The sequence below is a fragment of the Agelaius phoeniceus genome, chromosome 2 (assembly GCF_051311805.1).
Source record: "Agelaius phoeniceus isolate bAgePho1 chromosome 2, bAgePho1.hap1, whole genome shotgun sequence".
Lineage (NCBI taxonomy): Eukaryota > Metazoa > Chordata > Aves > Passeriformes > Icteridae > Agelaius > Agelaius phoeniceus.
The window spans coordinates 99,834,506-99,851,239 of NC_135266.1; the positions used below are offsets into that span (position 1 = coordinate 99,834,506).

General features: G+C 36.9%; 1 protein-coding gene across 2 annotated transcripts in view; it reads left to right on the forward strand.

Moving 5' to 3' along the window:
- The window catches only part of CBLB (Cbl proto-oncogene B), a 128,572-nt gene that overhangs the window by 94,203 nt on the left and 17,635 nt on the right, over positions 1-16,734 (forward strand). For both annotated transcript variants that reach the window (XM_054654514.2, XM_077174396.1), the window contains exons 11-14: positions 7,113-7,298; positions 10,530-10,895; positions 12,685-12,779; positions 16,346-16,486. In XM_054654514.2, the coding sequence (XP_054510489.2) occupies positions 7,113-7,298; positions 10,530-10,895; positions 12,685-12,779; positions 16,346-16,486 (788 nt within the window). The remainder of the gene's footprint in view (positions 1-7,112; positions 7,299-10,529; positions 10,896-12,684; positions 12,780-16,345; positions 16,487-16,734) is intronic.

The window sequence follows — 16,734 nt, forward strand, 5'->3', positions numbered from 1 at the left end:
TCCGTAGTGACTGTGTGTTTTGGAATGTTTTTTGTCCTGAAAGGGCTCTGTGTAAAATTCTGAGATCTTTGTTGCAAGAGATTTTATTACAGATAAATAAGCACTATCATTGACAGAAGTTTATTTTATGGTGATAGTTTTTACTACTCTATTTTAGCCTGGAATAGATATTGTCAGAGGCTATGCAACACTGATTTTGATAGAGCATTTACTAGATTTTTCCTTATACTAAGGTCATCTAGATTGAATTGTTGTCTTGGAATTAATTTTTGAACATTTTACTTTTCCATTTCCTTATCATTGTGTTTGTTTAAAAAAAAAAAAGTGTTCTTTACCCTCATATCTGAGAATATCTGTCAGTTAATATACATGCTTCTGATATCCTTCCTAACCTCTTAAGGCTTATGAATCATTCTTGTGTTGTGTATGTAATACAACATGCTCTACCCTTGGGAACAGTTTATCCTTCCTGCCTGGACTTAAATTGCAGTCTGCAGCATGACCTCTGTGAGATAGCCTTGAATTGATGGGCTTTTATAACGCTATCACTTCCATGATAAGGCAAAAACGCATTATGCCTTTATCAAAAGAAGGAACAATAGGTTTACTATAAGACATCTTCTTTTAGGTATCCACCAAGTGCTTGAGTGCTTTTGGGCCTTGCTATTTTTCTTCATTGATTTCATTGTTCAATGAAAGAAATCTTCACTGTGCCACCCTCTTGAAGTCTATTTGAAATTGTTGAATTATTGTGTCATTTGGTGATTTTTAGCTGCTGTTTTCTTAAAATTGTTACCATTGATTTTGCAGTGATGGTCTTAACCATACCACCTGTGTGTAATATGGCATTGTTTATATATACTTTTTGTTAGCAATGTCTTCATTAGACTTGCCTATTTCTTTAACCATTCTTTATTTTTCCTGCTAATCAGTGTATCTTTGGAACCTGCTTAAAGAAATTATATTTTTCTCAGTGACATTATGTAGAACTTTACTCTTTGTGAAATTTTCTTTTGTTTGTCATCAACGCTGTTCATATGAACAGGATGCTGCATAATGATGGTATTGTAGTAACGAAGTTTTTTAAATTATGGAAATTAGGTGGCAAAGATAATACTTTAGCTCTTGCAGCCAACCTGCTGGCACTGTTGTAGCTTTGTAGTCTCAGTGAACAAATTTTTCAATTCTTACTTTATTGCATGGACTGTGGTAAGATTTCTCAACATAAATCTGTTAATCCTTGAAAATCAAATGGGCTATATTTGTGTCAAATCACCTGGCTGACCATTCTAAGAAAAATCTGGCTAGTAGTGAGCTGGACTGTGAAACTGATTAGAAGAGAAGAGTTTCAGGGACATGAAGCTCTGATGAAAGTGACTGTTGGGCTTCACAAAGCATTGTGGAAATACTCAATCAGATACCAGAAAAATACCATTTCTGCAGCTTATCACTCCTATCCCTGAACTGTACTCTAAAACTTCTAAGAGGTGTCTGAAGTCTCTGAAAGATCTCAGACTTGAAACTGCTTTAAGAAAAAAAATAATAATGAAGCTCCTTAAAGGAATTCCTTAAAGGAATTAGTAAGTGGATACACATTAAGAAAAATGAATAGTTCTTGCTCGGTGTTGTGTATGAGTCAGCAGTAGCAGCAGATCAACAGAGGCTTTGGAGAAATCTACTGCAGTTAGGCTGTTTATCTGCCTCATCAATCAGCTTGTTTTTTTTATTTCCAAATTGTCTTCAGATATTTCTTAATGAAAGAAAGAGGAGGAGTGGTGCCAAAAGCCTCTGTTAATTGTTTCCTCACCGAGAAATTTCAGCCCTGTAGTATCAGATTAGCTAATGCAGTTATTGCCCAAAATGTTCCTCTTCTCAGCTTTTGTTCTAGTAAAGCACAACATTATGAAATGCACATTAATAAAAATGGAGATTACAGGCTCAGGTAAATATTGAAAATAGCTTTTTTTTTATTTTTAATTTTTAAAGAGGGCATTTGAGTGTCTAGTAGGGCATGTTAGTTATTCTATGATGTTTAATGTTTAATTGTCCTAATAAATGAAGAGTTCTCTGTCACTTTTATTAGTACAAGGCATAATTTGATTTCTTTTAAAAACAAAGAAAGAAAATAAGGAAAATGGATAGTGCAGGAGTTCTTGCTAAGAGCAAATAATTTTGAATTCATAAGTGTTTAAGGTAATTTTTTGATCCAAATAATATCCCATGAAAACACAGAGGAGGGCTCTACCAGTATAGGAGACTATGAGGTTTTCAGTACCTTAAAGTGAATTAACATTGTTTATAAACACTTCAGTCTAAAAGTAGATGAAGTTACCCCATCTGGGGTGTTACTGTCTTCTCTGAAAAGAATTTCCTAGATATCTGAATGTGCAAAACCCTGATTGTTTGACTGATTCACACAGTACTTTAAAATAATGATAGGAAATTGTCAAGGCTGAAAGACAGTTTGCCATGACTAGGCTTCTTCCAGCAGGTGAGTTAGGTCAAATTTGGTAAATTGTGACAAAAGACCTAGGCTCTCAATATATGGGAAGAGACTGTTTCCACTCATTTCCATATTATTAAGTCGACTTTTTTCTGGTAATGGGAGAAGGCGTGTATTACATAGTAATAAAGTTTTTAATTTAATTGTATAAAATATAAAAATATGTAAAATAAGTCTTGAAATATGTATCCATATATTCCTTCAGCAGTACCTGGACTGATATATACATATCACTTCCTACATAATGGTCCACCTGTTTGGTGGAATTTGTTAAGATCATGTCACTCAACAGGAGTGACTTACTTAACTGATTACTTACTAGTATTTGCAGGGTATAAATTCTGGGAGGCAGTGTGCCTCCCCTAATTACGGATTCCCTTGGCAGTGTGCTGTTGACTCTCTGAGACCTCACTGCCTCTCCCTCCTTCACATGCATTTTCTTGGGCCAACAAAGATGAAGGGAATAAATCTGTTGATTTAAAAACATGTTTACAGTCATCAGTGTTAAGTGATGTAAATTTATATCCTCATTTAAGGTTTTAAGCTAAGATAATACAGCTCTTCCTAGGTCACAGCTTATCTTAACAAGAAATAACAAATATGTGAGTTACTCTCACCTGATTATAAATAAAGAAACTTCAGAGAACTACTTCTCTGGTGTAGGTCTGCTGGGATCCTCTTAGATGTCTCATGCAGTTTGAGTTCGCTCCAAAGACATTAACAGGCAGGGTAGTATTCCTCAATGAATCAATCGTTAAGATTTATGTTGAGAATGCTTTTCATATTCACCTATCTGGCATAAAGGTATTTGAAAACTCCTGATTGAATAGCTTGGCTGTTAATATCTCCATCAGAAAAAAAAATTGACTGGAAATTGTAATCAGTGTTGGAAGCAGGCTTTTTCTTGAATTCACAACTGCTAGGGGCAAACTGATACCAGTGTATCCCAGTACCAAATACGTCTGATGGAAAAACACAAGTGTGGTCCCTTCTGCAGTACAACTGCAAAGTAAGTCACAGCTGCTTTTCCCTTGGCAGCAGTCACGCCAACCAGATGAAGTCCATGTTGTTACAAAGGAGTCTGTGTTCTTCTCCTTAATTACATCTTTATTGCACAGGTCTCTGTGTGGTGCAGCAGAGCCCCTCTGTACACTGAAGGTCTGTCTTCTGTCACTGCCAGTTCATTTGAGCTAGTTTGTGTCTTAATCACTTGCTTGTTTTAGCTTTTTGTCACTGCTCTCTCTCATTGCAGATTTTTTCCCAGCATATAGATAACATACAAAAACCTCCAGTAGGTGACAAACAGGAATTTTAGGAGAGTAGAGTGCCAAAAAGAGCAGATATTAGTGTGTCTGTTAATGCTTTGGTATCCATGTGAGATGCAGCCATCTTGTTGGCCTAGCTGTCACTCATCAAATGATGCAGCTGGACAGGTTGGATGGGGGTTGACTGAAAAATACGGGATTTTAATATTGGGAATATGATGGAAATCTGATACTGAATGCCAAGGAAAACCTGTTTGCTGATGTGGAATATTTGGTTTTGTTTTATTTTTAGTATCAGTGGATCCAACAAAGAATTATTTGTCCCAGCAAAGCTTTTGCTCTTACTTCAGCATCAAGTGGTGATACAGATTAAGCTTCATTGTAGGGGGAAAAAAAGCTGCTTTTGCTTGCAGCTATTTAACTTTTTTTTTAATTGTGCCTGATAAGTTACTCTTTAACTTGTTGGCCGTAATCAATTCCCTTTTTGAAATCTGTGGGGGTCACAGCATGTTCTGTTGGCATTGTGGCTGTACTATAGTGTAGTAGTCCAGGGGACCAAAATAACTTAGCTATTTTGAAATAAGACATAAGGCATGGATATAATCCTAAATTCAAGTCCTCTCACACACTTACTACTTCGAAAATTTTCCATGTAGTTTTGTTAGTTGTGGTTTACTGTCTGTGGAATGTCATAGAGATAGCCAAATACCAAGCTAATATATGGAACTAGAAGTTTATCACATGAATTAAATTGCTTGCTTCATTGGGTTTAAAAGCATGTCAGGGTTTAAGTATCTTGAACTTTTAAATTAATGAGTTTTAAATGTGAATATTCTATGATTTTTGTCTCTGCAAAAGCTAGACTGTTGTTGCAGCAGGAGAAAAGAAGTCTGACATGGATGGAACCAGTGAGCACACTGAGGGAAGAGGGCATCATTTAGCCGAGTGATTTTTTTAGAGCAGAACTGTGTAAGAGAAGTTTGCCAGATAGAAACAGGGATGTTCTTAAAATGATATCACAACAGTGCTGTTCACTTAGCTGGGATTTGTACAATTCCAGGCAGTCTCCTATTTGAGACTCTCAGGTTGCTCTCTCAGGAAATTGTGTTAATTAGTTTGATGATGCGACAATTAGAACATCCTAAATTCCGAACAAATGTTTCCTGTCCAATAATTGGTTTTTAGTATTTCCTATATTTCTTGCTCTTTGTTTCCTACTCCTATCACATATATGATTGCTGTTCTGGAACAATTCCCTGCTGGCTGAAATGCATTATGTTGTGCAATACCATAAAATGCTGAGACTTAACTATATCACTTTCATTTATTTTAAATAATTGAATCTTTTTGGAGGCGTGACCTGCTTATTTGGTTCTATTTCAGATAATTTGGGAAGCAAATTCATTTTGTGTCTGCTGAAGTCAATCCTTTGAGTATATTGTATTGCACAGTTCTTGGCTTTCAGGAATGCTTTATGGAGTTGTAACTAAACTTTGAAAACTAATGCTATAAAATGATACAATGTTTATTATGCTGTTTAACTGATAGATGCCTTCTGATAAGGAAAATGAATTGACATTCGGTTTATAGTAATTCTATAATTACAGTTGCTCAGGCATGCTTACAAGATACATATCTTGCTTAGTTATTCAGCATTCCCTAATGTTGAGAGGCTAAATGCTTTGGTAATTTATGTGCTTATCTTTATGGTCTTCCAGTCAAGGACAGGGTCATTCACCAGTTAAAGGAAACAAAGAAAATTTAAAGACTATTCAAAGCATTTAATATGAATATTGAGACAACCTCTTCATTGAAGGGAGAAACTGAGAAACTTCTGGTAGCCATGAAGACCACAAATCTTAAACTGCTCTGTCTCTTGAATTTGAATGTTTAGTTGTGACATTGAGCTTGCACATGTCAATGAAGTGGGGAAGACTCTAAATAGCAACAAAAAAATCATCCTGATGATGGAGTTGCACATCACCCTTCTAGCTTTCAACATCTTCTCACTCCCCTCCTGCTTTTTTGTGCACTGTTGACAGTAATACTGTGGTGGCTTCTATTTTTGAAGGAAATGTGGTAGCAATCCCTGTTGTATAGAATGGGATATTAAACTAAGCTGTAGTACAGAGCATTGATAAGGATCCGTGCTCTAGATCCTTTTCCTCACTCTGCTTTTGAATTTATGAAGTTTCCAGTTTCTTAACATAATGATTGTGTGCAAAGAAAGGTAGTGTTGCTTATTTGTTTTCTGTTAAAGAACTTTCTACTCTCCTCCCAGTTATCACTGTGGGATGTTTAGCATTCATGAGAAAAAGCTCATGAAGAGAGGGGGAAGTTTATCCAAGGGGTTTAGGCCAAAGATGGGTGTTTTTTTTGCCTCTGTAGGCAAGCTGTGATATGAGAACAGTGGGATGCCTCAGTGTACTAGTGGCCCAAAGCTGATCATTGGTGGGAATGTCCTCCAGCTACTTGTGTCTACTCTTGGGGAAAGCACAGAACAGCACAGACATTCAGGTTTATTACAGTGCACTGATACTCATACAGTGAGTTCATAGAAATAACTTGAACAAACACCTGAGCTGTGTTTGTTAGAACTGAGCCAGATGAGGGGTAGGGACGAGTTGCAAAATTGGGTGGAGTCCTATATTGAGAGTTGAAATCAAGTTCTGAGAATTTGAAAGGACAGGTCAAGGAAAAAAGAAATCATAATTTGTCCCTGGAGAGGGAAGTTAAATGTTTGTGTTGCTAGTTCAGTATTTGCTTAAATGATTAAATTGTTCTAAAATTAATTTTATAATCCCTTCATTTTTTTCCTGATTTTGCTTCTTTCCTTAATATCTTGCTGGTGACTTTGATTGGTAAATTTTCAGAAGACATACATTCTGTTTTGTATGGAAGTATGATTTGAAAATGGGCAGTAGGCAGTAACAGGCAATATCATGGATGTCCAGCATTTCAAAGTAATTTGTAGAACTTTAGATTGAGTACTCTCTATTGATAAAAAAGTCAACAAGGGTAGCAGTGCTATAATAGAATTTATGATATTTTTTCCCTTGTGTTTGGCAGTGATCGTTAGGTTTTTATACAAATTACTGGAATATATATTCTTTTATTTTCATCACAAGTTAACACGAGTCTTAATTTTGAGACAGAATGACTTGTAGACTTCTTTTTCAGTAACTATAAGATGAGCTCTACTGTCCAGATGTCCATTATGAAAAATGACTATTATAATTGACTCTTAGTAAGTATCTGATAAGTATCAAGTGTTTTAGTTGGGGAATGGAAGTTGTATACTTGATCATCAGGTAAAAGATAATTTTATTTTTTCTCTCCGGAAGTGCAATGACAGGCAGAATTCACCAGTGACTTCCCCAGGATCTTCCCCTCTTGCACAAAGAAGAAAACCACTTCCAGACCCCCTGCAAATCCCTCATCTTAGTCTTCCTCCTGTCCCTCCCCGTCTGGATCTGATTCAGAAGGGAGTAGCACGGTCACCGTGTGCCAGCCCAACCGGGTCACCAAAAGTAAGTGTTACTGAGCCATTATTTCTGGATATAAGAATTCCGAGAAATTGCATTTGCTTTTTTTTCCAAGGTGAGCTTCTTGGTTTTTTTGTAAAGTGGACTGTTTCAAACCTTTCCATGGATATTGCTTTTTCAGGATTTTGCTCTGCCCAAAAGAACTTTAATTCCTTCTAGTTTAAACAAATTTTAGATTAGACCCATATTAATGAAGTCTCTTCTTTTTCCATAGTACCTTATATAGTTAAATATTTCTGGCTGCATGTATTAGTCAAAAATGACTTCAATTTGTCTGATGATTATATTTTACTTGGTTATGGTCAGAATTTGAAAGATGTTGCAGTAATGGATCAGTTCTGTAACAAACTCTGATTAATGAAAATAAATAGAAGCTAAAGTTTCCTGAAAATAGATTTAAAGGTCATTATCTCATTAAAATTATAAGTTTTCCTTTCATGATGATTTATGTTCAATTTCCACAGTGTCCTTACAAGAAAAATATGTGCAGATACACTGCTTTCAAATCCTTAAATGGCATATAATAGGACTCAAATTTCAAGGGAAATAATAATGGCTCTATAGCCAATAAGCTTGTATGCCATGTTTTGTAAAACTAGCGATACTAAAGATTCAATAATTTTTTGAATAGATAAGCATGAACAAGAACAAATACTGTTTGCTACTCTCTGTAACAAGTTGATTGTCTTATAATAACTGCTGTATAGAGAGAGTGAATTAGATTAAAATTTTTCATTTTTATATGATTAATTCAAATTCAAGTTCAGGACATAACTTGAAACATATGTACTCGTAATAATCCAGTTTGAAGTAGCTTGCTTTTTTTGTCAGGTTTTTACTTTAAGGTTGAAAATCAATATATTTTTAGTATTTTAGTGGCTTACAATTTAGAAGAAAAAATAGAAGTTTGAATAGTTTCTTTAATCTTCTCTCTTAACTTCTTATATTATGCAAAGGAATTATAACACAGTGAGGACATACACCAAACATATCCTACATCCATTAAAAACTAGTTCTATAATAGGGGTTTTTTGCAGGGTTCTTGGCTTAAAAAAGAAATTAAACCAGGAATAGCATTCATGCTGCTTTGAAATTTGAAAATGCTTTGAAATTTGAAAAAGCATTTTCAATGCTTTTTCAAATTTCAACGTGAAACTTTTCCTGGAAAAAAAATTGTGGGGTGCAAGGGAAACAGGATGGGGGCAACAAAGAATAATCTCATACATTAAAAGATTTTATATTTAAGAGAAAAAAGATCATTTAGTCCTGCCAAAACTACACCTTCAGGAAAAAAACACCCATAACTTTTCTATTTTGTTCAAGTTAAAAACTATAATTTATAACTATAAGGTATAACAAAAAATCTAGATCAGGGCAATTTTTTCCTGTGTTAACAGTGAAAATAACTATTTTACTTGACTAGCAAGTGAGTTAAACAGTTCTTTATTTAGTTTACTTCCTTTTAATATACATAAGCCTGTAGGTAGAATAACTTTATTTTCAATTCAAGTCACGTGTTGAGGAACGGCTTGAAGAATAGTGCTGGGCTAGCCAATGAAGTGGTAGCAAATGCTGTTCTTACTAAAAAGTTCAGTGACCTCCATTTCTTTAAGTGGTAATAATATGCAGGGTTACCAAAATTATACATTCCCAGGAAAATAATCTTCCCTGTATTTCTTATGGTAGCTATAGATAAAACATTTGTAAAGACCTGGCCCAACTATTACTTTGTAAATTGCCATTTGTAATTCAGTCATAATGAGAATGTTTTGGTTTTGTCAGATTTGTGCTCGGATTTGTGCAGCTATGAGGTTTTTGTCCTGATAACCTGAGTTTCAGCTTTTTAGTATTAGCGTACATAATTTTAGACCACATTTAACCATTTATGATATAATTCAATTCTTAGAAACCAAGTATTCTGACAAATGTTGCTTGCAGATAAGCTAATTGCAAGTAAAACTACTAACTAATTAAGCTGCTACCTGAAAAACTGAACTGCAATTCAAACAGATTCAGCACTCAGACACAGTGCATATCATGTAAAGATTGGAGTCATCCCTAGGTATATAAATAAAAATGAAATAATTCTTTCTTCTTCCCCTTGCTCTCTAATCATTGCTTTTTGTGCTCATTTGCTGTCAGCAAGTTATTCCTCTGGGAATAACTTTTATTTTGTTTGGGGTTTTGGGTTTCTCTTCCACATCAGGAAGCCTGTTTTGCCCAAACACTCCACAGAATTCATTTCAGAAGATGAGTAAGTGATTCACATGATCAAAGCAAAGGATACTGGAAAAAACTATGGGTCAAATAAATCTGCCTGAGTTAGCTGTCATTTCTGCTTTCCACTCCTTGCTTGGGTTACTCATGCAACATCAGAAATGGGGGCATGCTCTCTGAAGGACCAGGTTGGCTGCAGAATGCTGGCAAGGCCTGCATTTAACCTCCTGCCAACTACTGCTGTGAGGCCAAGAAATTATCTCAGAAATTATGAATCCACACTTTGTCACTGAATCAAACACGGGCAGGAGACCTTTCTCCTTTTCAAAGCCTTTTTTAAAAGTCATCAGTTCGGGAGAACCAATGGGTCCGCGGTCATACCGCCGCTGCTCCCAGGAGTGACTCAGAGAAGGAGAATGAGTGCAGCTTCGTGCGCTGGTCTGTGGGCAGAGCTGGGAGTTTCCCCCTCAGAGAGCATCGAGACGCCGCCTATTTTTTAAGTAAACATTCGACCTCCTCTGTCTAGCCGACATACTGAGGTTAGGGTGAGTGGTAAAAAGGGTCTTAGCAGATACTAGATTCTGTTCCTCACATCTAGACATCACTTTGATTCATCAATTTTGTGTTGGTTCATTGTTTTAGGGGTTTTTGGTTAGGTTTCGTGCAGGGTTTCTCCCATTGCATGCCGGTTCCGATGGCATTTGCATGCTAACTCCAAGGTCTCCTCCTCTTCACCGTCTGGGTGCCATTCTCCGGGAAGCAGCGGGGCGACGTCCGGGCTAAGGGGGAATTCTTAACCATGAAGGACAGGTCGTTAACAAAAACCACAGGTGATTACAATAACAAGCAGTTAGAACTCCACACTGGCAGCAACTGGCCCAACCTGTGAACTCTGCAGCCTTTTAAAAAAATGGACAGCTGTTCTACTCATAACAGTCACGAGCAACATTCATGCCTCCGCGTAACTTTCCTTTTTTTGTAACTTCCTGTGTCTTTCAGTCTTCTCCCTGCATGGTGAGGAAGCAGGACAAGCCTTTGCCAGCGCCGCCACCTCCCCTGCGAGACCCTCCTCCGCCGCCGCCGGAGCGGCCTCCGCCGCTGCTGCCGGAGAGCCGGGCAGCCCGGCACCTGCACCAGGCCGAGGGCCTGCCCGCCAGGGAGCAGCCCGTGCCCCTCGAGGGCTGGTGCCCCAGGGATGTGTTTGGCACCAGCCAGCTGGCGGGCTGCCGAGGCGGGGGCGACGCCTCCCCCAAGGCAGGCCTGACCGCCATCGCAAACGTGAACGGGAGGCACGGCCGCGTCAGCTCGGAGCAGGGATTCATCAGGAAGCACAGGCGTCACGAGCTGCCCGCTGAAAGCGCCAAGGTATTTCCAGTGAATCCTAAATTCACACCCTGCCGCAGCATTGTCTTGCACTGGCAAACACACTGTTTATATTGGCCAGTGCTGGTTTGTGGTTTCTGAATCTTTTCTGTTGATGCTTAAGAATAAGCTGCTCATAAATTATTTGTTAAGTGCTGTAGTTTATAAAGCAACAGTACATGAGGGTCTGAGTTACAATTTTCACATAAAACCGTCAAAAAATATCTTTGAGAGAATATTCTAGATTTGCTATATTCTTCTAGCAAATTATCGTTATAACAATGTATCCCTGTATGCTGTAATAATACAGCATCTCAAGTCCACTTTGGAACTGTCATATGCCAAAACTGTGTGTGCATTTTCTGATGGAATAGTAGATGATCCACTTATCTCTGTTGTAGATGAGGTGAATTCTGGCATTTAGCAGCTTCAGGCCATGAAGCTGCTAAATGCAAAGCCATTTACAGCTGGTCAGACTTAGCTTTGAAAAGAGATCAAATGGTGATGTCCTAAGAAAAAATTCCTAGTTCAGCTCTAATCATTTTTATCAAAGCAGCTCAGTAATTTATTCATAGAGATTATTAACTCAAAGCTCCTCTTTTTGTTTTTTTGAAGACTACACAGCTTGTGCAAGACTACATAGCTCTTGCTTAGACTGATGGATTTGTGGTTAAGCCATGGTAGTTAGAAATCTTTATTTTTGCATCTATTTTCTTTTTCCAAGACCACAAGCTATTTAGCCTTTCTATCTCCAGTTAATTTTTTTTTTTTCTGGTATGTGCATGTATATGGCAAGTATCTTCCCATATATATATATATAGATGGAGGTTTTGGTTATTTTGAAAGTACATTTCTGAAATTGAACTACTATAAATAAGAGGGGTTGACATATGTGATGAAAGGTACTCAAGTCATCTATGATGTTACTTATAATTAAATTATTATTATATAGTTCTTTTCTCAGCATTGAGACAAAGCACCAAAATTTTACTTAGAACTAGGCTGTTGTTTAAATGCTGCAGGTTTTCTGTTGATTTTAAAAGGATACTGGATTTTTATCTTCAACTGTACCTTCATGTAGCATTCTTGTTGTGGTCTAGCACAATACTGAAGCTGATGGAATGAATACTTCTCAAATTAGAATACCAAGTCAGTGTGGAAGTGTAGTCTGGAGGAGATACATATGTAGATCTTTAACCAAGTGCTGCTTGAACTGTCATCTTCAGGTTGTAGATCTGAACCGTTCAATTAGAGGAAGCGACCCTGAATTACCATCTCAGGCTATATTTACATTCATGAGGGAAACATGGAATGAATTTTCTTCCCTGATTCATATATCAATTGTAATATAAACGTTTTGCTATTGGTAGAAGCCAAGAATTGGAAAGACAATCCTGTGGGTAGAGGATGGATTCTGGCAGGCGCTGTATCACCATTTTAATAATTAATATGTTCAGCATAATGTGCCCGTTGCTTTGCCATTACACTTCATCTCTCTCACTTTGCAATCTTGAAATCTTAATTTTCCCCCAAGCAGTTCAGCTGTAACTGAGTGTCTGTCTAGTAACTGTCGCATGAAACTTCTTTTGGTGAGGTTTTAAACTAATATGTTCTATAGCTCCAAAATGGGGTGAAACAGGCCTCAGAGTCACTTCAGAGACAGCTCTGTGGTGTGAACTCCTGGGAAAGCCTTTACCCACAGGCTTCTCAAGGTCTATTGTATAATACCTAGTTGATGAATATCCATGGTGATAGGAGGAGATACTCATTGTAATATTTGTGTGACTTTTAGGTTTTTTCAAATGGTCATCTGATAAATGAAGAATATGATGTCCCTCCACGGCTTTCACCCCCTCTTCCAGCTGGCTCTGTCATCCCTAGTATAAAGTAAGTTAACTTCATCTATAAAAGAAAAGTGCTAGCTAATGTTAGGTAATAGAACTGACTCTCTGGTGCTAAAAGAAAAAATGGGGAAAAGAAAGAAACTAACTAATACAACTTTTTATGCGTTCCATGAATTTTAATGTGCTTTGACAAAGGAAGCATAAATGGTATTGATTAAGTGGGAACAGTCCTAATGTTAATTGGGCACAGCATGTTTGTATAGGGAGAGAGAGTAAATTGTGGCAGATCTTGCTCTCAGGAATTTGGCACTGAGAGCAGATACTGTCTAGTTTGGCTTCTATTACTACAGGAGAAGTGTGGTCAGAGCTATTTATCACAGGAGATGACAGATTCTAGGGAAAGTGCTAGGGCTAAAAAATGTGTTCTGTCACTGTTCTGCTCCTAATCTAGTCAGGCTTTCTGGGCTTTCAGTACATGGAGCTTTATCCAAGGTTCACACTATCATCTCCTATTTGTTGTGGCTAAAAAACAAGCAACCAAAACCAAACCATTTTATATAATTTTAAATATGATCAACGTTTCTGAGTTCCAGAACATGGGAAGATTTGTCATTCCAACTGCAGACTACTATTAGTCTTCCAGCAAAATGACTGTTCATTTTTTAGATAAAGATGTTGCTGTCATAACAAGTATCTTCAGACTCTGAATGACACAGGATTTTGTACAGAACAAGATATATTTAAAGCTGAAAGCTTGGAAGTCTTGTAATGTGGTCTGTCCTTATTTTGTGTTTTCGTAAGGAAATTGGATCATATCACAATAATGCTATTCTACTTCTTTCCAATGTTCTGCTTGTGATTCTTGCTGTTAAATAATATAATTGAACAGTCAGTTCATATTAGTCCTGAGAACTTTCTTATTCCATTTTTGTGTTCAGTTAGCTTTAATACAGAAGACAAATACATTTCAGCATTTATTAATATGCTGGGTTTTTTCTCACCAAGCACTACAATAAAGGTGCAGTGGAGCATTGACTTTTTTATTTAGAAGCCTATTTTCAGGTGGAGCAATTGCTGAGGTTCTCCGTGCCTGTTTTCAGTTCAGAAGAAAATTTTAGCCTGTTATCCAGACATACCTGTAATTAAAAGTTGGGATGTAACCTGATTGAGGTAGGGTCTCAGAGGAGTACCAGGTGGATGCCTCATGTAATCAGTTGCCTTCTAGTCTGCTTATTTCGTAACACAATGAAAATCTGAAGAGGGAAATATTCTTATTTCTGTGTGTCATGGCATAGAAAAGCATCCTACTTCATGAGAATCCCATTTTTTCACTCAGATACTTGCAGATGTAGCTGAGAACCAAAGTACAGTGTACACACAGAGCATTGGAAAGTCCACACAATATTGTCACAATATGTACAGCCACAAAATCCATGTCAGGCCAATCCAAAGCTAGAATGTGTGACTTCTGTTTGGTCAAAAGAAATTCTTTTATTAACCAAAGATTTCTGAATACAAAACTGATGAATTCCAGGAAGAAGAAAAAAAATCTTCATTTGTGAAAACCAAACTCCATTGATTTTTGAGGAAAAAATTAACTTTTGTTTCTGTTTTGTCCTTACACATTTTAAAAATTGCATGGGCAGTTTTAGATTTTGATTTTTTTTAAAGCATAAAATTATCGAGACACAACATTAGGAGTAAGAAGTTCAAATTATCTAATTACTAAAATACCACATGGAATGGCTGTTAAAAATTGGTCATAAAGTTCTTTCTTTAAACACTAATATATCTATTTTCAATTTATTTAAAATGAAGTTTTTGTCACCACTCGGAAATATGCCGGTAATCTATAATATTGTGTGACAGTATGTAGATGGAAAAACTGGGGAGGAGGGGGAAAAAAATCTTTAAAAACAGCAATTTCCACCAACCACAATTGCTTTCAAAAATGTAACTGAAATAATATCTAGCATGATTTATTTGGAAACGTCAGAGAGAATATTTTTACAGTCTATTTTTCCTCCTGTTGAAGTGACTGCACTCAGCACTCATAAATGTTGAACTGTACTTGATTCAAAATTCTCTGCTTTTCACAACTGTGCTACTCCAATTAATCTGAGCAAGTTGCTCATTTTTTTCATGCTCTCCAATCTGTGCAGTGTGGTGGATTGAGAGCTGGTTTGCTTCATATAGCTCCAAGGCATTCTGTTCTTTCTACTTGTTATTATCCGTCTGTAATTCCAAACATTTGACTGAAGGATACATTGATAATGTATGAAATGTCTTATTCTAAATAACAAGGAGGCAAAATTACTCTTATTTGAAATTTCACAATTCTATAATGTCCCTACTTTAATTGTTTAATCAGCTTTTACTGAATATAATGTTACAAATATGACCTTTTTTTTCTTAAAAAGCTACCTTAATAGAAAAGCACTGGAGGTTTTTGTTGGGGTTTTTTATTTTTCCTGGAAACAGTGCTAATTTTTTTTGTTTTACTAAAGTAGTTATTATAAACTGTGCCTCAGTAATGAAATATTGGACTCTTGCTAACTGAACATCTGATTTTAATTTTCCACTCAGCCCCTATGTTTTTGACTAAACATGTGAAAATAGTTATTTTTGATTGGACTTCTGTAATTATGTCAGACTTTTTTAGCAGTTTTGATCAAGTTGCTATTTTATTCCTGAAACGACATCTATAACTCTTATGTCAAAGATACAGAGTGATTCTTCCCCAAAACTTCAAAATTTTCAAGTAGTGTTTGTTTCATTCCAGTGAGTAGCTCCCATTTTGCTACATCAGTAGCAGACTCTGTCTCCAAAGTACCATAAACCACAGTGATATTTTGCGTGAGGAAGCATCCATTTTTTGAGTATGTAATGATGCATCCAATTCCAAGCCCCTTCTGTAGTCTGTGAATATATTAGGAATATTTAGTTGCCTTGAGGCAGTTGAGGGAAAAGTAGCACCGAAAGGTGTTTCTCCTCTTGCTGTCTGTCCCATCTTGCTAACAAAATTTTGAAGGTGAAGTCATAGTCCCATTAAGGCCGAGCGTGGCTTGGAATTCATGTCTCCCTTGAGATCAGCCTTTGGCATGGCGCTTCCCAGTGACAGAAGGAGCAGGGCTTAGGGGCACGTTCCAGACATGTGAGAGGACACGACGTGTCCTTACTCACAGCTTGACAGGCCAGTGAAAGCATGATTGTCCTCTGCATCACTAAGCCCTGCTAAACACCTTTTGTCCTGAATTAACTTTTATTCAGTGCTTTTGATAAGTGCAAACAGGCTGAGTCTTGCGACTGCCTATTTGGTACTCTAATTCTTTACAATACTCTGCTATGTTGTGCTTGCTTCACGTAGTTGTTTAACTCTTAGAAGGACAGCTGTCCTTTGCTCTATGCATTCTCAGTGGCAAAAAGTCGGTATCCTTGCAAGTGTGTTTGTCATGGTGCTCTTGTTGCCTTATATGTAGTAGACATATTAAGGATGTTTGGGCTAAAGAAAAGTATTTTCAGTATTATCTGAAGTATTATCAAGTATTATTCAGTATTATCAAGTACCTAACAGCTGAAGATAAACCATTATTTTTCTAATCTCCTTAGGTGCCCTGGTCCTTCAGCAAATTCTCTGTCTGATAAATCAAGGGAACACCCAGATGATGATGAATACAAAATTCCTTCTTCACATCCTGTAATACTGAGCTCACAACCACCTCATGGTCATAATATAAAACCTCTTGCTCGGTAAGGTGATTTAGCAGCCTTGAAAAAAATTTATTTACAAAAACTCTGCTTTTTCCAAAATTAACTGGATTCTGTAATGATGGTTAAGACTGCTTTCCTCCTAAGCTGGGATTACCCATGCTTCTGTTTCATTTGGCCACTGCCACAGATACAAACCTATGAAATTCACATCATTGAATCTCTCTTGTGTCAGAACTGGGTATTTTTTGCCTTTGGATACCATTTCTGCAGTTGGGGTCCTTTTTTTT